Genomic DNA, 22,767 nt, shown 5'->3' with positions numbered 1-22,767 from the left:
TTCATTAAAGGGTGACATTTTGATCATGAGGATAAAGGAGAGCTCACTGCAACCCCTGCATCAACAGACAGCACCCCAGCTATGAGCCAACCATGTGATTCTCTGCCCAGTCTCCCCTACTGCATCATTCTATAATACCAACACGTTAAAACACTTCTCCAGACATTGTAAAAAATCTGATAATTCGCTTACAATGGCTTTTGGTGTATCTGGAACCCGTATGCGTGTGTGCGTGCGTGCGTGCAAGAGAGAGAGAGACCATGTGGCGGAAGGAGATGCTGGAGATGGTGTGTGCGAGTGGGTCTGGGCAGGTGCGATGTTTGTATTATGTTGTTGTTTGTATGTGTATGTTCTGTATTGTTTATCAAGTATAATATTTAAAAAAACAAAAGACTAAAATGTAAAACATTTGTGTCTGTGTTACACTGCAGTGTTTTGGCCACACTGACAGGCAGCTGTGTGAATGTGTGGGAGGGAGTCTTCTTGACCTCAGAGGGTGATGTTCTCGGAACCGGAGCCATCCTTTGGGTCTGCTTCCTCCATCTATGCCTCCCTCTATCTTTAGTGTCTGGCTTTGGACCTAGCAGGATGGTCATTGTGTGATGGATATACTCAAACTCTGTGGGAGATAGAAGTGTTTGTGCATTTCCAGACACGCATACTTGCGTCCATGAGAGTGTGTGTGTGGGGAGGTGAAGTTACTGCCTAAGTAACTACTGTTCGTGTCTGCATGTGTATGTAGCTATGCATGTGTGTGGTTGTGTGTGTGTCCATAAGACGAAAATAACCAGAATAGTTTCACTGAAACACAAAGTTGGCGTTGAGTTGCTTGTCATCTGGAAGCCATGAATCGACCAGAGCCTTGCATCTGCATTCAATTAGGAACATTGGGGAATCGTGCCGGGTTTTTTGTTTTTCTCTCCCTCTCTCCCTCCCCAATTCAATTCGCTTTATTGGCATGACGTAACAATGTACATATTGCCAAAGCTTACTTTGGATATTTACAATATGAAAATCATAAGAATCAAAATTGTCAATGGGACAACAATAACCAAGGGTCAAAATAACCACACATTGAACAATAAGCATACAGTAGAGGACATGTGCAGGTTCATTGGTCTGTCAGACAATGTTCCTCATCTTATGGCAGGCAGCTCTCTGTGTCCTCCCCCAACAGGACGGGTAGCCTACTCTCATCCGAGAGGTATTTGAAACCTTGAATAAGTGTTTCAAATTTGGGGAAATTACACTCTCTAATGGTTATATATTTTTGACATTTTGTCAGGAAATGCAGCTCCGTCTCAGGTTCTCCTGTGGTGCAGTGGTTGCATAGCCTTTCCAATACAGGGAGCCAGGTTTTCCTGTCTACCCGTCTCAATGGCAAGGCTGTGCCCACTGAGCCTGTACGTTTTTCTAAGGTTATGATCAGTAACCATGGTCAAATAGTTTCCCAATAAGCAATGCAGTTTTGTTTTGATTGTGTTGTAATTTGTTTTTATTCGGATTGAATCTGGTCCTGAGGCTTTAGTGTGTTAGTAGAACAGGTTTGTGAACTCAGCCCCAGGACCAGCTGGATGAGGGGAATCTTTTCTTTGCTCAGCTCTTAGCATTGCAGGGCTTGGTAATGATATGAGAGGGGGTCACTGTATTTTAGGTGTTTCCAGAACTTAATTGCTTTTCAAAAAAGTGTTTATTATTACTGGATATTGGCCTAATTCTGCCCTGCATGCATTGTTTGTACTTTTCCTCTGGACATGTAGGAGAATCATACAGAACTACATGCAGGGTTTCAATGGGGTGTTTGTCTCATTTGGTGAAATATTATTTTGCCAGTGGACCCCACACCTCGCTGCCATGAAGTGTAATTGGTTCAATGACACATTCAATTAGTTTTAGCCACATTTTAATAGGTATTTCAATTTCTCTGGAAAATCATTATTTGAGTATTTTTGGGGCTTACTGCCTGGTCTGGTCTGGCAGTACTGCTCTAGCAGGTCCAGGCCCTGCTGTAGGCCATGTGCTGTGGGTGACAGCAGGTATAGCTCATCTGCGAAGAGTTAGCATTTAACCTCTGAATTGTGGTGACTAACACCAGGGGCTGAGGATTTTTCTAGAATAGTGGCCAATTTGTTGATGTAAATATTGAGTGCAGGGCAGGGCTCAGATTGCAACCCTGGCGAATGCCCCGCCCTTGGTTAAAGAATTCAGTTAATTTCTTGCCAATTTTAATGCTGCACATATTCTCAGTATACATTTGATTTAATTATGTCATATGTTTTAGCCCCTACACCACTTTCAATAACTTTGTAGAACAGTCCTGTTTGCCAAATTGAATCAAATGCTTTTTGGAAGTCGATACAGCAAGCGTATATTTTGGTGGACATGTTATCTATCAGGATGTGTAGGGTGTAAATATGATCAGTCGTGTGATGTTTTGGTATAAATCCAATTTGGCTTTTGCTCAAGACATTGTGCTTATTAAGGAAATTAAGAACTCTTCCATGTATAATACTACCGAAAACCTTCCCCAGGTTACTGTTCACACAAATGCCTCTGTAATTGTTAGAGTCAAAATTGTCTCCGTTCTTAAATATTGGAGTTATGAGTCCTTGATTCCAGATGTCAGGGAAATAACCTACACTCAGGATCAAATTAAACAGTTTTAATATAGCCAATTGAAATTTTGCACTAGTGAGTTTGAGCATCTCATTTAGGATGCCATCAGGTCCATATGCTTTTTTACATTTGAGGGCCTGAAGTGTCTTATAGAGCTCCTGGTCAGTAATTGGGGAGTCCAATGGATTTGAATTGTCCTTTATAGCCTTTTCTAATCCATTCAACTTCTCATGAATTTGCCGTTGTTCTGTGTTTGTGTCAGTTTGAATGGTGTTGTAGAGTGTTTTAAAATGGGTTGTCCATATGTCACCATTTTGAATCGCTAATTCCTCGTTCCGATTTTTTTTTTTTCAAATTTTGTTTGTTTATGGACTCCTCAATTAGTGTCATTTTGGGTTCTGAGTGTACATTTATAGAGTTTTAAAGTCTCACAATAATGAAGCCGTAATTCACCATTATATGGGTTTCTGTGCTTTTGGTTGGATAGTGTTCAAAGTTTTTTCCTCATAATTTTACAATCATAATTTTACTGCTAGATTGATGCCTTCTTTACTATGAGTGAATGTGGTATCCAGAAAGTTATCTATGTCACGCCCTGACCTGAGATATCTCTGTTTTCTTTATATTTTGGTTAGGTCAGGGTGTGACTAGGGTGGATACGCTAGTTTTTGTATTGTCTAGGGGTTTTAATCATCTAGGTTTTTTGTATGTCTAGGGTTTTGTAGGTCTAGGTATTTGTATGTTTATGGTGGCCTGATATGGTTCCCAATCAGAGGCAGCTGTTTATCGTTGTCTCTGATTGGGGATCATATTTAGGCAGCCATTTTCCTTTGTTGTGGGTTCTTGTTCTATGTTTAGTTGCCTGTCTGCACTATTCATATAGCTTCACGGTTCGTTTTGTTATTTGTTTGTTCAGTGTTTCATTCTTTAAATAAAGAAGAATGTATGCATACCATGCTGCACCTTGGTCTCATTCGTATGACGAACATGACAATCTAAGAGTGTTTGGTTATAGGTTGCTTTTTGGTATTCTTCTGTGCTGTTTTGGACCCATCTGTATGAATTTCTGATGTTGTATAACTTACTGGGCTGTGAATGTGTGGTTGTTTCCATGTCTGTTCTTTTGAGGAACAAGGTCATTTGGCTGTGATCAGACAGAGGTGTTAGTGGCTTGACAGTGAATGAGCTGAGAGAGAAAGGATCAATGTCTGTAATCATATAGTCTACTGTGCTGTGGCCAAGAGGTGAGCAATAAATAGGTGACTCTCCCCAAAGACCCAGGCTTCTACAGAGCTGCAACAGATCCCTTCTGTTTTTGTTGATGGTGCTGTCACTGTTGTTGCTATGGGGGAGATTAAGGCAGTTAAACAGTATGGCCTGTAATAAAGCTGTCCCCTCGTGTGGTCGTTAGATCAGGTAGTGTTCCTGTGTGAGCATTTGTGTCCCCACAGATGAGCACATTTCCCTGGGCCTGGAAATGGCACATCTCTTCCTCATCTGAGTAATATGGGAATTGGGGGGGGGGGGGGGGGGGGGGGGGGGGAATATATTGCGCAAAGGAACACATATTTTTCTGTCAGTACAAGTTATTTTTCAGTTTTAACCAAATGTAATATTTACCAATTTTGAGGGGATCAATTAGATTTTGCAGTTCGGATTTGTACCAAATGATCAGTCCTCCAGAGTCTCTGCCTCTATTGACAGAACTGGGTTTCTGTGATGGCACAATTACCTCTTTGTAGCCTGTGGGACAGTGAGTGACAATGTCAGCCTTACACTGTCTCCTGCAGAATGATGACGTCAACATCTTTAAGATTTTTGTTGAACTCCAGTGCTAAACTCTTCAATCCAAAGGTTGATGAGTTTAGGCCCTGAATGTTCCACATGCCAACTGATAGTGATTTCATGATGCAAAAAGAAAGAATAGCAGTCAGAAATACAGTAACTACTAACTAGTAAGTTGTTAAGAGTGAGATAAACAGGATAACAGCTAACATTTTTTTCTGTTATATATATATATATATATAACAGTTGGGTATATATACAACAGTATAACAGTATAATATATATACAGTTGGGCAAAAAATATTTAGTCAGCCACCAAGTTCTCCCACTTAACATGAGAGGCCTGTAATTTTCATCATAGGTACACTTCAACTATGACAGACAAAATGAGAAAAAAAATCCAGAAAATCACATTGTAGGATTTTTAATGAATTTATATACAAATGATGGTGGAAAATAAGTATTTGGTCAATAACAAAAGTGTATCTCAATACTTTGTTATATACCCTTTGTTGGCAATGACAGAGGTCAAACGTTTTCTGTAAGTCTTCACAAGGTTGAAGTGTACCTATGATAAATTACAGGCCTCTCTCATCTTTTTAAGTGGGAGAACTTGCACAATTGGTGGCTGACTAAATACTTTTTTGCCCAACTGTATATATACAGTGCCTTGCGAAAGTATTCGGCCCCCTTGAACTTTGCGACCTTTTGCCACATTTCAGGCTTCAAACATAAAGATATAAAACTGTATTTTTTTGTGAAGAATCAACAACAAGTGGGACACAATCATGAAGTGGAACGACATTTATTGGATATTTCAAACTTTTTTAACAAATGAAAAACTGAAAAATTGGGCGTGCAAAATTATTCAGCCCCCTTAAGTTAATACTTTGTAGCGCCACATTTTGCTGCGATTACAGCTGTAAGTCGCTTGGGGTATGTCTCTATCAGTTTTGCACATCGAGAGACTGAAATTTTTTCCCATTCCTCCTTGCAAAACAGCTCGAGCTCAGTGAGGTTGGATGGAGAGCATTTGTGAACAGCAGTTTTCAGTTCTTTCCACAGATTCTCGATTGGATTCAGGTCTGGACTTTGACTTGGCCATTCTAACACCTGGATATGTTTATTTTTGAACCATTCCATTGTAGATTTTGCTTTATGTTTTGGATCATTGTCTTGTTGGAAGACAAATCTCCGTCCCAGTCTCAGGTCTTTTGCAGACTCCATCAGGTTTTCTTCCAGAATGGTCCTGTATTTGGCTCCATCCATCTTCCCATCAATTTTAACCATCTTCCCTGTCCCTGCTGAAGAAAACAGGCCCAAACCATGATGCTGCCACCATGTTTGACAGTGGGGATGGTGTCTTCAGCTGTGTTGCTTTTACGCCAAACATAACGTTTTGCATTGTTGCCAAAAAGTTCAATTTTGGTTTCATCTGACCAGAGCACCTTCTTCCACATGTTTGGTGTGTCTCCCAGGTGGCTTGTGGCAAACTTTAAACAACACTTTTTATGGATATCTTTAAGAAATGGCTTTCTTCTTGCCACTCTTCCATAAAGGCCAGATTTGTGCAATATACGACTGATTGTTGTCCTATGGACAGAGTCTCCCACCTCAGCTGTAGATCTCTGCAGTTCATCCAGAGTGATCATGGGCCTCTTGGCTGCATCTCTGATCAGTCTTCTCCTTGTATGAGCTGAAAGTTTAGAGGGACGGCCAGGTCTTGGTAGATTTGCAGTGGTCTGATACTCCTTCCATTTCAATATTATCGCTTGCACAGTGCTCCTTGGGATGTTTAAAGCTTGGGAAATATTTTTGTATCCAAATCTGGCTTTAAACTTCTTCACAACAGTATCTCGGACCTGCCTGGTGTGTTCCTTGTTCTTCATGATGCTCTCTGCGCTTTTGACGGACCTCTGAGACTATCACAGTGCAGGTGCATTTATACGGAGACTTGATTACACACAGGTGGATTGTATTTATCATCATTAGTCATTTAGGTCAACATTGGATCATTCAGAGATCCTCACTGAACTTCTGGAGAGAGTTTGCTGCACTGAAAGTAAAGGGGCTGAATAATTTTGCACGCCCAATTTTTCAGTTTTTGATTTGTTAAAAAAGTTTGAAATATCCAATAAATGTCGTTCCACTTCATGATTGTGTCCCACTTGTTGTTGATTCTTCACAAAAAAATACAGTTTTATATCTTTATGTTTGAAGGTCGCAAAGTTCAAGGGGGCCAAATACTTTCGCAAGGCACTGTATATAACAGAAAAGAATGTTAGCTGTTATCCTGTTTATCTCACTCTTAACAACTTAATAGTTAGTAGTTACTCTATTTCTGACTGCTATTTTTTCTTTTTGCAACATGAAATCACTATCGTATTCATTGATCAAGTAAACTTTTAGTACAATACATGTGTCCGTGTGTGTGTGTTTAGTGCAGACGTATTGGAGGAGATGTTTAATCTCACTCAATCCTACAGGGCCCTCTTGTCCTCTGACGACCTCTGCGTAGCTGCGCTGATCCTGCTGTTGGGCCCTGTGGAGTGGAGGGGGGCCAGGTCTGGGCCGTGGGGCTTCCTCTCTGGTCTGGTAGAGGTGGTGGTCTGGTGCGGGGTAGTAGGCTGGGCCCTGTCCAGTCTGGATAAGCCGATGGAAGTGGTGGTGCTCTGGTGGTGGGTGGGGCCTGTGGGGTGCACTGGGTCGTTGAAGGGGCCTGGGGCTCCTTGGTGGTGCAGTGGTCTGGTAGGTCCTCTATCATGTGCGGCATGGGGTGTTGTCTACCAAATGCCACGTCCTTTAGAGACTTGGCAAACATCCCTACTGTCTGCTTCCTTAGGTGGTTGTGGTCGTGCAGATGCTCTGGGGTGATGAACAATATTCTCTCTCTCTCTCTCTCTCTCTCTCTCTCTCTCTCTCTCTCTCTCTCTCTCTCTCTCTCTCTCTCTCTCTCTCTCTCTCTCTCTCATTCATTCATTTTACTAGAGAGTGCACATTGCTGGTTTCCCATGTACATCAACATTACATATGTGGGATCTTAAATTGTTTCTGAGGTTTAAAAGAGCTTCTACGCCACCTCCCTTCATGTTTCTTTCTTTACTCCTCTTGGTGAACCATGATGATGTAGGCTGTTTTTGAACATTACATTTGCTAAAGAACATTACATTGCTAATTAGACTGAGTGTATTTGTGTGTTGCCTGTGTTTGATATGCTGCCTACATGTACAGAAATCTCAGTATTTAACCAAATCGGGTTTCCATAAAATTGGGTACAGCAGCTGCTCCGTAATTATAATCCATAAAATAATTCACATTTCCTGTTGTGGCAGGATTATTTCCTGCTGTGAGAAACGGGTCAAATGAAGATCCTACGCCTGTAGCAAATTGGTAGTTAATGGACATGCGGTGCTAGATAGATCCAACTTTCAAGAGAAACTGATGCAGGATAAGCAGATGGTGTCCAACACACATCCACACATATTTCCTACATGTCAATCCAATCGAAACAAATTCATCCAAATTAGTTCAATTGAGGGCAGCCAAACAGTTGTGTAAGCATAAATACTTTAGTGTATTTTTCATCTGTATATCATCATACTATCTGTCAATGAATCATGAATGTCTGTGTGTGTGTGTGTCCTCTCTTACAGACTGCCTGAAGGGGCGCTACGGGGCTGGATGTAACCAATCGTGCCACTGCTCTGGCGCTCCATGTGACAAGGTGACAGGACGATGCCACTGTCTTGACGGTGTGACTGGACAGCACTGTGAGACTGGTAAAGACGGGGGGCAACATGCTAATAGGGCAGTGGGGAGGAGGAACAGGGATGGTTGGTGGAGTGGTTTCCAATCACTACATCCAAAATATTTGTTATATCGCTGCCTTTTCTCTTATGTGTACTACACAAACATCCAAGGACATTTGTCAGGCACATGGAATCTAGAGTATCAACAGTGCACAACATAGAGCTGTCACAGAAAACCTCAAACTCCAAGGTGTTTGAAAAAAAAGGAAAACTAGATAGAAGAACCAGTACTCCTAGAACCGGAGCCCATCCTCATCTGGCTGGCCCAGGCATAATGACAAATCCAATAGAAATATCCTGGCATAACGGCATGGAAATATCCCTGTGCGCCAATATCGGCCATGGTCGACCCTCTTTAAAAGCCCTCTTCAAATCAACATGGGATGGGCTGACCATAGACGCAGCAGTATGTGTGTTACATTCAACAATGTGACCGCACATCTCTCTCCAACGGCTAACCATAGTAAAACTATCCAAAAAACATTTTGTGATTCCATCTCTGATGTCTTTCATTCGGGTCCGTTTGAGCTTCTCTTGGACACTGTTGTGAATACGAGCTCCTTGGAGGAGGAGATGGAACTGAGTCTGGCGGTTTTAGAGAGAAGTGAGTGCTTAAGTTCCACACTTGCTTGTGTCCCAAATGGTACCCTATTCCCTAGTGCACTATGTGCCAGGGTTCTGCCATTTGGGATGCATCGAGTGTCTTTACTCAACCTTGTTCACCTCTGGCTGAGGTCAACTTGAACCGAAACGTCACGGAAAATGATGGGGCAGCTAAAGCATTGGAGCATCATTCACTGTTTCGCAGGCAGAGTTGTGTCACAATATGGACCCATAAAAACAATGTTAACAAAAAAAGGCTTGTGCACCCATTACAATACACATGTGAGAGATGGAGAGTGAGTGAGAGAGAGAGAGATCAAGAGTATTTGTTGTCAGGAAAACCCTCTGTAGAGAGTTATCAGCGGCAACCCACCAACATTCAAGCCCCCTTGAGGTGCTGCCATAGAGTTACATTAGAAGTCATTGACCACAGATAAAATGACGTCAAATCGCGTTATATCTACAGTAGCTTTGATTGATCATGTCAACATCATATTTTCAAACTCTTTGCTAGCAAGCTAGCAGTCATCATCATCAAGTCAACAATCTACTGGCAAATGCTTTTTAATCCTTGTCATATGAAGAGAAATAATGAAGAGAAACTATAGATAAAACGTATCGGTGCTCATCGGCCAAATTCAACGAGTGATTTGGAAGGAATTAGTGGCTAAATGCAAGCACTGCAAAGCAATCACTAGCCTGCTATTCCGTGGATTTGCTGTGTGGTCCCAAGTCTGGGTTTAAGAGTCGCTTTTCCAAGCTTAAAATTATAAACATTTCACATTGTCAATCCAGCATGATTTCTGCCCCGCTCAAAGCCACTTATCTCGGAACTGGGAAATCTGACTTCAGTGAGTTCGAGACAACTGGGAACTCGAGGGGGAAAAACGAGCTCCGACTGGGAAAATACGTTTTAAACGGTCATCCAACTCAGAATTGTAAGTCGAGAACTCGGGCCTCTTTCTAGAGCTACAACCTGAAGATCACTGACGTCATCATGATTTGTTTTTTTTTTTCTGAGTTTCCAATTGTCTTGAAAGCACCATAAATCCAGAGAATGCCAGATTGATGACAAAGTTTGATGACAAAATTTGCCCACAAAGGACCGTCGCACCACCTTCCTGTTCAAGTGAGCACAGCACAACAAGGGAAATCCAAAAATGTATTGTATGCTGCTGCATAAATTATGTAATATGCCAGGGAGATATGCAAACTCTAGCCTATAACCTGTTTTAGAGAAATATGATTATAAAATATTGTAAGAGCTTTCATTGTCTGCTTGTATGCCCCTTTATTTATCCTACAATTATGACTTGGTGTACAGGGAGAATACTGTATGAATGGCCCATGTTCTGACTTCTGTCGCTGTATATTTCAAAAGTGCTGAACAAATAGTTACATTGACTACAGTACGTCCGTCCTAGCTCGCTCATTAATGTCTTAATCAAAATGACGCATTGACTCTCGTCCGCTTGTAGCCCCTTATGCCATATTTTGGACATCTCAATTGTCAGGAGAAACCACTTTTGTTTAGGCAAGTCAGCCATATCAGCTGTTTTTTTTAAAGGCAGTAAATGAGGCTGAATGAACTGTTTCGCTGCCAGACAAGGTTCCGCTGATAGCCAGGTGTAGTATTGGTAAGGTGTTGGACTCTGTTGGGACAGCTTTATGTTGGCCCTAACAGTTTGTAGGCACCATTTGTCACCATTATAGTGCAATTCATGTATTGCTTAGTGTTGTGTTGTGTAATGGCTTTGCTGGCATGCATTCCACACAAATACATTTGTTTTGCCTCAACAACATTTAGATGCTAGAATCGTCACTGCGAGTTATACATATTTTAAAACAGCACTTTATCAAATTTGATTTTCATAGAAGACATGAGAAACACTACTCTGTTCATTCTTTCGCCATGGAACACTGGTCAGAATAATAATGCTTAATAGTATTAGCCCCATATGGAGAATAGAACAATTAATTCACCTTGTAGTCTTTCTCTCTCTCTCTCACATACTTTTTTTTCTCTCTCTCTCTCTCTCTCTCTGTCTGTTTGTTTGTTAGAGTGTGAGGAGGGTCGATGGGGTGTGGGCTGCTCAGGCTCCTGTCCTGACTGTCAGAACGGGGGAGTGTGTGACAAACACAATGGAACGTGCCGTTGCCAACCTGGATACATGGGCACCCTTTGTCAGAGTGGTGAGAGACACGTGCACACACACACTAGTTACCACTCCTCAGACTTAGTATAATTGTAAGGGTGGGGGAAAAAATGTACACAGTGGAGTATCGCAATATAATTTTTGATAATTTAATATTGACACTGTGACCAAGTATCAATTAGTAAAAATAAATAACTAATATACAGTGCCTTGCGAAAGTATTCGGCCCCCTTGAACTTTGCGACCTTTTGCCACATTTCAGGCTTCAAACATAAAGATATAAAACTGTATTTTTTGTGAAGAATCAACAACAAGTGGGACACAATCATGAAGTGGAACGACATTTATTGGATATTTCAAACTTTTTTAACAAATCAAAAACTGAAAAATTGGGCGTGCTAAATTATTCAGCCCCTTTACTTTCAGTGCAGCAAACTCTCTCCAGAAGTTCAGTGAGGATCTCTGAATGATCCAATGTTGACATAAATGACTAATGATGATAAATACAATCCACCTGTGTGTAATCAAGTCTCCGTATAAATGCACCTGCACTGTGATAGTCTCAGAGGTCTGTTAAAAGCGCAGAGAGCATCATGAAGAACAAGGAACACACCAGGCAGGTCCGAGATACTGTTGTGAAGAAGTTTAAAGCCGGATTTGGATACAAAAAGATTTCCCAAGCTTTAAACATCCCAAGGAGCACTGTGCAAGCGATAATATTGAAATGGAAGGAGTATCAGACCACTGCAAATCTACCACGACCTGGCCGTCCCTCTAAACTTTCAGCTCATACAAGGAGAAGACTGATCAGAGATGCAGCCAAGAGGCCCATGATCACTCTGGATGAACTGCAGAGATCTACAGCTGAGGTGGGAGACTCTGTCCATAGGACAACAATCAGTCGTATATTGCACAAATCTGGCCTTTATGGAAGAGTGGCAAGAAGAAAACCATTTCTTAAAGATATCCATAAAAAGTGTCGGTTGAAGTTTGCCACAAGCCACCTGGGAGACACACCAAACATGTGGAAGAAGGTGCTCTGGTCAGATGAAACCAAAATTGAACTTTTTGGCAACAATGCAAAACGTTATGTTTGGCGTAAAAGCAACACAGCTCATCACCCTGAACACACCATCCCCACTGTCAAACATGGTGGTGGCAGCATCATGGTTTGGGCCTGCTTTTCTTCAGCAGGGACAGGGAAGATGGTTAAAATTGATGGGAAGATGGATGGAGCCAAATACAGGACCATTCTGGAAGAAAACCTGATGGAGTCTGCAAAAGACCCGAGACTGGGACGGAGATTTGTCTTCCAACAAGACAATGATCCAAAACATAAAGCAAAATCTACAATGGAATGGTTCAAAAATAAACATATCCAGGTGTTAGAATGGCCAAGTCAAAGTCCAGACCTGAATCCAATCGAGAATCTGTGGAAATAACTGAAAACTGCTGTTCACAAATGCTCTCCATCCAACCTCACTGAGCTCGAGCTGTTTTGCAAGGAGGAATGGAAAAAAAATTCAGTCTCTCGATGTGCAAAACTGATAGACATACCCCAAGCGACTTACAGCTGTAATCGCAGCAAAAGGTGACGCTACAAAGTATTAACTTAAGGGGGCTGAATAATTTTGCACGCCCAATTTTTCAGTTTTTGATTTGTTAAAAAAGTTTGAAATATCCAATAAATGTCGTTCCACTTCATGATTGTGTCCCACTTGTTGTTGATTCTTCACAAAAAAATACAGTTTTATATCTTTATGTTTGAAGCCTGAAATGTGGCAAAAGGTCGCAAAGTTCAAGGGGGCCGAATACTTTCGCAAGGCACTGTATATATTAGTTATTTATTAATATTCATATTTTTTGCTAAGTTGTTAAGTTAGTCAGCTTTAGCTGTGCTCAAGGTATTTCTCAGCCTATAGCTTGTTCTCAATGTTCTAAATGGTGTGCCAACATGTTTTGAGAACTTACAGTGCCTTCGGAAAGTATTCTGATCCCTTAAATTTTCCCCGTTTTGTTATGTTTCAGCCTTATTCTAAAATCGATTAAATTTTTTAAAATCCTCAGCAATCTACACACAATTCCCCATCATGACAAAGTGAAAACAGGTTTTTAGAAATGTTAGTAAATGTATTAAAAAATAAAAAACAGAAATGAGCAATGAGACTTGAAATTGAGCATCCTGTTTCCATTGATCATCCTTAAGATGTTTCTGCAACTTGATTGGAGTCCACCTGTGGTAAATTCAATTGATTGGACATGATTTCGAATGCCACACACCTGTCTATATAAGGTCCCACAGTTGACAATGCATGTCAGAGCAAGCCATGAGGTTGAAGGAATTGTCCGTAGAGTTCTGAGACAGTATTGTGTCGAGGCACAGATCTGGGGAAGGGTACAAAAACTGTCTGCAGCATTGAAGGTCCCTAAGAACACAGTGGTCTCCATAATTCTTAAATGGAAGAAGTTTGGAACCACCAAGATTCTTCCTAGAGCTGGCCGCCCGGCCAAACTGAGCAATCGGGGGAGAAGGGCCTTGGTCAGGGAGGTCATAAAGAACCCGGTGGTCACTCTGACAGAGCTCCAGAGTTCCTCTGTGGAGATGGGAGAACCTTCCAGAAGGACAACCATCTCTGCAGCACTCCCCAAAGCAGGCCTTTATGGTAGAGTGGCCAGACGGAAGCCACTCCTTAGTAAAGGCACATAATCTCTGGTATGATGAAACCAAGATTGAACTCTTTGGCCTGAATGCCAAGAGTCACGTCTCGAGGAAACATGGGACAATCCCTATGGTGAAGCATGGTGGTGGCAGTATCATGCTGTGAGGATGTTTTTCAGCGGCATTGACTGGGAGGCTAGTCTAGATCGAGGCAAAGATGAACGGAGTAAAGTACAGAGAGATCCTTAATGAAAACCTGCTACATGACCTCAGATTGGGGTGAAGGTTTACCTTCTAACAGGAAAACGACCCTAAGCACACAGCCAAGACAACGCAGGAGTGGCTTCGGGACAAGTCTCTGAATGTCCTTGAGTGGCACAGCCAGAGCCCGGGCTTGAACCCAATCTAACATCTCTGGAGAGACCTGAAAATAGCAGCAACGCTCCCCATCCAATCTGACAGAGCTCGAGAGGATCTGCAGAGAAGAATTGGAGAAACTCCCCAAATACAGGTGTGTCAAGTTTGTAGTGTCATAATCAAGAAGACTCGAGGCTGTAATTGCTGCCAAAGGTGCTTCAACAAAGTACTGAGTAAGGGGTCTGAATACTTACAGTTGAAGTCGGAAGTTTACATACGCTTAGGTTGGATTCGTTAACTAGTTTTTGGCAAATAGTTTTGGCAAGTCGTTTAGGACATCTACTTTGTGCATGACACAAGTAATTTTTCCAACAATTGTTTAGACAGATTAAATGACTTATAATTCACTGTATCACAATTCCAGTGAGTCAGAAGTTTACATACACTAACTTGACTGTGCCTTTAAACAGCTTGGAAAATTCCAGAAAATTATGTCATGGCTTTAGAAGCTTGTGGTAGGCTAATTGACATCATTTGAGTCAATTGGAGGTGTACCTGTGGATGTTATTCAAGGCCTACCTTCAAACTCAGTGCCTTTTTGCTTGACATCATGGGAAAATCAAAAGAAATCCGCCAAGACTTCAGAAAAATAATTGTAGACCTCCATAAGTCTGGTTCATCCTTGGGAGCAATTTCCAAATGCCTGAAGGTACCATGTTCATCTGTACAAACAATAGTACGCAAGTATAAACACCATGGGACCACGCAGCCTTCATACTGCTCAGGATAGAGATGCCTTGTGTCTCCTAGACATGAACGTACTTTGGTGCTAAAAGAGCAAATCAATCCCAGAACAACAGCAAAGAACCCTGTGAAGATGCTGGAGGAAACGGGTACAAAAGTATCTACAGTGGGGCAAAAAAGTATTTAGTCAGCCACCAATTTTTATCATAGGTACGCTTCAACTATGACAGACAAAATGAGGGAAAAAAATCCAGAAAATCAGATTGTAGGATTTTTTATGATTTTATTTGCAAATTATGGTGGAAAATAAGTATCTTTCCGAAGGCACTGTATCTCCTAAACTCGTTTCCTCATGTCTCTCTCTTGTTCCTCTTCAGTAGACATATACAGTAGTGAGCAATATACGTTTAGAATATCGAATCACAATAAAATTGTAGTATCGAATTTCAATACATGATACGTGTAGAATCGCAATATATATCTTATCGGCACCTAAGTAATGTGATAATATCGTATCGTGAGGTCCCTGGTAATTCCCAGTCCTATATATTTTACCATACTGTCTCTGTCTCTTAGTCTGCCCGTTGGGTAGATTTGGCCTGGGTTGCCAGCTACGCTGTCGGTGCGATAACGGTGGGCGCTGCCACCCGTTGACGGGCCGCTGTGCCTGTCCTGAAGGATGGACTGGACCCAGCTGCAGTAGAGGTAAGGCTGACAGTGTGTGAGCCATAATTAATACTGTAGTACTTTATGATCCTCCTACCACTCAGACCTGGGTTAAAATAAAATATTATTTCAATCTGATTGAATTAATTGAGGTTTCCCTGGCACAAGGGAACCATTAGAAGAGTCGAAAAATGGTAAAACCTACACATCTGGCTAAAGCAATCGTATTTGAAAGACTTCATATAGTAGTTGAAGCCAGCTTGCAACAATAGTGATAATAACCCATAAGAGTCTAAACCCTGTCTAATCCGGGGGAGGGGGTTCTACTAAGCTACAGTGCCTTCAGAAAGTATTCAGCCCCCTTGACTTTATCCACATTTTGTTAAGTTTCAGCCGTATTCTAAAATGGATGAAACGAAGAAAAAAAAAACTCAGCAATCTACACACAATACCCCATACATAATGAAGATAGTGAAGCGAAAACAGTTTTTAGAAATGTTTACAAATTTATATAAAAGAAAAAACAGAAATAGCTTATTTACATCAGTATTCATACCCTTTTCTATTAGACTCAAAATTGAGCTCAGGTGCATCCTGTTTCCATTGATCATCTTTGAGATGTTTCTAAAACTTGGAGTCCATCTGTGGTAAATGCAATTGATTGGACACGATTTGGAAAGGCACACGCCTGTCTATATAAGGTTGACAGTGCATGTCAGTTGACAGTGCATGTCAGAGGATAAACCAAGCCATGAGGTCGAAGGAATTGTCCATAGAGCTCCGAGACAAGATTGTGTCGAGGCACAGATCTGGGGAAGGGTACCAAAAAATGTCTGCAGCATTGAAGGTCCCCAAGAACAGTGCCCTCTCACATTCTTAAATGGAAGAAGTTTGGAACCACCAAGACTCTTCCTCGAGCTGGCCACCTGGCCAAACTGAGCAATCGGGGAGAAGGGCCTTGATCAGGGAGGTGACAAAGAACCCGATGTTCACTCTGACAGACCTCTAGATTCCTCTGTGGAGATGGGAGAACTTTCCAGAAGGACAACCAATCCTGCAGCACTCCAACAATCAGATATTTTGGTAGAGTGGCCAAAGCCACTCATCAGTAAAAGGCATATAACAGCCCTCTTTGAGTTTTCCAAAAGGCACCTAAAGACTCTCAGACCATGAGAAGCAAAATTCTCTTGTCTGATGAAACCAAGATTGAACTCTTTGGCCGGAATGCCAAGCGTCACTTCTGGAGGAAACCTGGCATTGTCCCTACGGTGAAGCATGGGGATGAGAGCCTCATGCTTTAGGGACGTTTTTTAGCGGCAGGGACTTGGAAACGAGTCAGGATCGAGGGAAAGACGAATGGAGCAAAGTACAGAGAGATCCTTGATGGAAACCTGTTCCAGAGCGCTCAGGTCCTTAGACTAGGGTGAAGGTTCACCTTCCAACAGGACAATGACCCTAAGCACACAGCCAAGACAACAAAGCAGTGGCTTCTGGACAAGTCTCTGAATTTCCCTGAGTTACCCATCCAGAGCCCGGACTTGAACCCTATTGAACATCTCTGGAGAGACCTGAAAATAGCTGTGCAGCAACGCTCCCAATCCAACCTGACAGAGCTTGAGAGGATCTCCAGAGAAGAATGGGAGAAACTCCCCAAATACAGGTGTGCCAAGCTTGTATCGTCATACCCAAAAAGATTGGATGCTGTAATCGTTGCCAAAAGTGCTTCAACAACAATACTGAGTAAAGGGTCTGACAAACTTTTTTTTGCCTTGTCAATATGGGATATTTTGTGTAGATTGATGAGGAAAAAAACAATTTTATACATTTTAGATTAAGGCTGTAACGTAACAAAATGTGGAAAATGTCAAGGGGTGTGAATACTTTCTGAAGTCCTTTATATGGAATTGTTTTAAGAAAGTCATACCAAGGATCATTTAGCTATTTGATTTTGAATTTTAAGACACCTTGAAGTATAATTTATTTTATTATAATTTTTTTTATGAAACATTTTTTGTGCTTTATGCTATTAGCCAATACAAACACATTGAATAACAGATTCACTACATTGAGCAACAGATAGTCCCCCCAAAAAATCTAAAGGAAGTTTGTTCTAAAGTGTCTGTCCTATACATGTATCTGAGAGATATAAGAAGGATCAGGAAACAGCAGTTATTTTTTTTATACATGTACTTAACCCCTTATTTTTGGCACTAACAAGTGTGCATATATACACTGAACAAAAATATAAATGCAACAAGTGTTGGTCCCATGTTTCATTAGCTGAAATAAAACATCCTAGAAATGTTCATGCACAAAAAGGTTATTTCTCTCAAATGTTTGTGTGTTTACATCACTGTTAGTGAGTATTTCTCCTTTGCCAAGATAATCCATCCACCTGACAGCTGTGGCATATTAAGAAGTTGATTAAACAGCATGATCCTTACACAGGTGCACCTTGTGTTGGGGACAATATAAGGCCACTTTAAAATGTGCAGTTTAGTCACACAACACCATGCCACAGATGTCTCAAGATTTGAGGGAGTGTGCAATTGGAAAGCTGACTGCAGGAATGTCCACCAGAGCTGTTGCCAGATAATTGAATGTTCATTTATCGACCATAAGCTGCCTCTAACGTTGTTTTAGAGAATTTGGCAACCGGCCTCACAACCACAGACCACGTGTAATCACGCCAGCCCAGGACCTCCACATCCGGCTTCTTTACCTGGGGGATCGTCTGAGTGGGAGTGGGGGGTTGCTGATGACTATCTCTGTCTGGAATAAAGCCCTTTTGTGGAGAAATACTAATTCTGATTGGCTGGGTCTGGTTCCCCAGTGGATGGGCCTGACTACCAAGTGGGTGGACCTACCATAGTCATGTGAAATCCATCTATTAGGAACTAATTAATTCATTTCAATTGACCGATTTCCTTATATGAACTGTACGCTGTAATTCCATTTAAAAAAATGAACTAGTCCCGGGGGACCTTCAGACGAGTGTTGTGAGGCCTGTGGGCGTCCAAGAGCCAACCAACCGACATGTACTGTACGTGTTTGTGAGAGTCTCACCTTTCCACGACGAGACACAAAACAGAGAACCCCATGATGTGCATGAAAGTCCGATCTTTCCATAGAGGGGTCATAATAGTTTGTAGGCTAAACCGTTCAGACGTTACAGAGTATTTTGTGGGAAGACCAATTTTCGAGATGTCTTATGGTCTGACAAACAGTGCTCTAGCTCTGTCACCTTTCACCGCAGATGTGGAAGTGCAACATAAGCGGGTGTCGTGGATTGAGACGCATCCAATGCCAAAAACAGATATCTCTAGCTTTAACTGACAGGTTTTTATGGGGATATTTATTTTGCTATTTAATTTTCTGAGGGGGCGCAGAAATAGACCTTAGGGGATAACACTGTACTTCATTTGTTGGTTCCTTTTTTGATTTGGAGAGACATTTGAAACCGTGAAAGGTCTTGTGCGTCTGAAATGGCACTCTATTCTCCCTTTAAGCCCCCCACCCAGTTGTGGAGGTCATGACTTTTGACCTCTGACCTCTGTCTCCATGATAGTGTGTGACGCCGGGCGCTGGGGGGTGGACTGTGCCAACGTGTGTGAGTGCCCGGACAACGATGGCAGCTGCGACCTCATCACGGGACAGTGTCGCTGTGAGGCGGGCTACACAGGACCACGCTGCCAACAGAGTACAAACATACAGTGCCTTGCGAAAGTATTCGGCCCCCTTGAACTTTGCGACCTTTTGCCACATTTCAGGCTTCAAACATAAAGATATAAAACTGTAATTTTTTGTGAAGAATCAACAACAAGTGGGACACAATCATGAAGTGGAACGACATTTATTGGATATTTCAAACTTTTTTAACAAATCAAAAACTGAAAAATTGGGCGTGCAAAATTATTCAGCCCCCTTAAGTTAATACTTTGTAGCGCCACCTTTTGCTGCGATTACAGCTGTAAGTCGCTTGGGGTATGTCTCTATCAGTTTGGCACATCGAGAGACTGACATTTTTTCCCATTCCTCCTTGCAAAACAGCTCGAGCTCAGTGAGGTTGGATGGAGAGCATTTGTGAACAGCAGTTTTCAGTTCTTTCCACAGATTCTCGATTGGATTCAGGTCTGGACTTTGACTTGGCCATTCTAACACCTGGATATGTTTATTTTTGAACCATTCCATTGTAGATTTTGCTTTATGTTTTGGATCATTGTCTTGTTGGAACACAAATCTCCGTCCCAGTCTCAGGTCTTTTGCAGACTCCATCAGGTTTTCTTCCAGAATGGTCCTGTATTTGGCTCCATCCATCTTCCCATCAATTTTAACCATCTTCCCTGTCCCTGCTGAAGAAAAGCAGGCTCAAACCATGATGCTGCCACCACCATGTTTGACAGTGGGGATGGTGTGTTCAGCTGTGTTGCTTTTACGCCAAACATAACGTTTTGCATTGTTGCCAAAAAGTTCAATTTTGGTTTCATCTGACCAGAGCACCTTCTTCCACATGTTTGGTGTGTCTCCCAGGTGGCTTGTGGCAAACTTCAACCGACACTTTTTATGGATATCTTTAAGAAATGGTTTTCTTCTTGCCCCTCTTCCATAAAGGCCAGATTTGTGCAATATACGACTGATTGTTGTCCTATGGACAGAGTCTCCCACCTCAGCTGTAGATCTCTGCAGTTCATCCAGAGTGATCATGGGCCTCTTGGCTGCATATCTGATCAGTCTTCTCCTTGTATGAGCTGAAAGTTTAGAGGGACAGCCAGGTCTTGGTAGATTTGCAGTGGTCTGATACTCCTTCCATTTCAATATTATCGCTTGCACAGTGCTCCTTGGGATGTTTAAAGCTTGGGAAATCTTTTTGTATCCAAATCCGGCTTTAAACTTCTTCACAACAGTATCTCGGACCTGCCTGGTGTGTTCCTTGTTCTTCATGATGCTCTCTGCGCTTTTAACGGACCTCTGAGACTATCACAGTGCAGGTGCATTTATACGGAGACTTGATTACACACAGGTGGATTGTATTTATCATCATTAGTCATTTATGTCAACATTGGATCATTCAGAGATCCTCACTGAACTTCTGGAGAGAGTTTGCTGCACTGAAAGTAAAGGGGCTGAATAATTTTGCACGCCCAATTTTTCAGTTTTTGATTTGTTAAAAACGTTTGAAATATCCAATAAATGTCATTCCACTTCATGATTGTGTCCCACTTGTTGTTGATTCTTCACAAAAAATTACAGTTTTATATCTTTATGTTTGAAGCCTGAAATGTGGCAAAAGGTCGCAAAGTTCAAGGGGGCCAAATACTTTCGCAAGGCACTGTAAATATCTCCTTTCTAGTGTGTGTGTGTGTGTGTGTGTGTGTGTGTGTGTGTGTGTTTTGTGAGTGTGTGTTAATGGAGGCTGGTGACTTGAAACATTTGGGAGAATGAGAGACCCACGGTATAGGCACTGACTGCTCGGAGATGACAGAGTGTTTCAAAAAAAATCAAGGGACAGCAACCAACCAAGACTAATAGTTTCCCGAGCAAGATTATTTATCATCCAATATGATTGCGTAATACCTGTATTGACGGTATTTAACTTGCCTAGTTAAATAAAGGTTAAATAAAAACATTTAAAATAAAAAAAATAAGTGAGAAGCTAGCTAGTTAAGCGAGCTACCTAGCTAAGCTAATGGAGACTGCATGCGCTTTCTTGCCCTACACAGTTACAAACAACTGCTTTCAGTTAGGGGAAGTGATGAGCTCTATAGCAGTCTCACAACTCAATCGCTGGTTGAAAAACGTTTTCTGCCCCTCCCAAAAGATAGAATTTGTAGATAATTGGCCTTCTTTCTGGGACTCGCCCACAAACAGGCCAAGCCTGGCCTCCATCCTAGCTGGAGGGATGCTCTCATCTTATCTATGAACATAGACAGAGCTCTAATTCCTCTAGATCCACAATGAGATAGGGTGCAGGCCAGCTTAGTGGAGTCTGCCACTAGCACAGTCAGTGTAGTCAGCTCAGTTATCCCCCATGAGACTGTGTCTGTGGCTCGATCTAGGTTGAGCAAAACAAAACATGGCATTGTTCGCCTTACCAATCTCACTGGAATAAAGACCTCTTCCATTCTTGTCATCTCAAAATATGGTTACTTAATGTTAGATCCCTCACTTCCCAGGCAGACATCGTCATTGATCATAATCTTGATGTGATTGGCCTGACTGAAACATGGCTCAAGCCTGATGAATTTGCTTTGTTAAATGAGGCCTCTCCTCCTGGTTACACTAGTGACCATATCCGCCGCGCATCCCGCAAAGACATGTGTTGTTAACATTTGACAGCAAATTTCAATTTTCCTCCCCTCACAAAAATTACTTTGTTTTCGTCTTTTGAGCTTCTAGTCATAAAATCTATGCGGTCTACTCAATCACTTTTTATAGCTACTGTTTACAGTGCCGTATATAGCGTTCCTTACAGAGTTCCCTGAATTCCTATCGGACTTTGTGGTCATGGCAGATAATATTCAAATTTTTGGTGACTTTAATATTCAAATGGAAAAGATCACAGACCCACTCCAAAAGGCTTTTGGAGCCGTCATCGACTCAGTGGGTTTTGTCCAACATGTCTCCGGACCTACTGTACTCACTGCCACAGTCATACCCTGGATCAAGTTTGGTCCCGTGAAATAAATATTGTGGATCTAAATGTTTTTCCTCATAATCCTGGACTATCCGACCAACATTTTATTATGTTTGCAATAGCAACAAATAATCTGCTCAGACCCCAACCAAGGATCATCAAAAGCCGTGCTATAAATTCCGCGATGAACTGCCCTTGATGTCTCTGCCTGGCCGGCTCCCCTCTCTCCATTGTGATTCTCTACCTCTGACCCTATTACAGGGGCTGAGTCACTAGTGTTCTTCCATGCCGTCCCTAGAAGGGGTGCGTCACTTGAGTGGGTTGAGTCTCAGACGTGATCTTCCTGTTCGGTTTTGCACCCCCTCAGGCTCATGCAGTGGAGGAGATCTTCGTGGGCTATACTCAGACTTGTCTCAGGGTAGTAATTTGGTGGTCTGTTGATATCCCTCTAGTGGTGTAGGGCTGGGGTTATGTAGGGTTATATCCTGCCTGGTTGGCCCTGTCCTGGGGTATCGTCAGACAGGGCCACAGTGTCCCCTGACCCACCCCTGTCTCAGTCTCTAGGATCTATGCTGCAATAGTCTATGTGCTAGGGGGCAAGGGTCAGTCTGTTATGTCTGGTGTAATTATCCTGTCTTATCTGGTATTGTGTGTGAATTTAAGTATGCTCATTCTAGTTCTCTCTCTCTCCCTCCCCTCCCGGAGGACCTGAGCCCTAGGATCATGCCTCAGGAATAC

The 22,767-nt window shown here is 42.0% G+C and overlaps 1 protein-coding gene across 1 annotated transcript in view; it reads left to right on the top strand.

Moving 5' to 3' along the window:
• Positions 1–22,297, top strand: part of LOC110491041 (multiple epidermal growth factor-like domains protein 6) — a 64,415-nt gene extending 42,118 nt beyond the window's left edge. The window contains exons 15-19 of the mRNA XM_036945770.1: positions 8,055–8,180; positions 10,875–11,006; positions 15,306–15,434; positions 18,964–19,108; positions 22,291–22,297. Of these exons, the coding sequence (XP_036801665.1) occupies positions 8,055–8,180; positions 10,875–11,006; positions 15,306–15,434; positions 18,964–19,108; positions 22,291–22,297 (539 nt within the window). The remainder of the gene's footprint in view (positions 1–8,054; positions 8,181–10,874; positions 11,007–15,305; positions 15,435–18,963; positions 19,109–22,290) is intronic.
• The last annotated feature ends 470 nt before the right edge of the window (positions 22,298–22,767 follow it).

The sequence above is a fragment of the Oncorhynchus mykiss genome, chromosome 16 (assembly GCF_013265735.2).
Source record: "Oncorhynchus mykiss isolate Arlee chromosome 16, USDA_OmykA_1.1, whole genome shotgun sequence".
In the NCBI taxonomy this organism is placed as follows: domain Eukaryota; kingdom Metazoa; phylum Chordata; class Actinopteri; order Salmoniformes; family Salmonidae; genus Oncorhynchus; species Oncorhynchus mykiss.
Note: the sequence above shows the minus strand (reverse complement) of the source record. Positions and strands in the feature narration are given on the sequence as shown.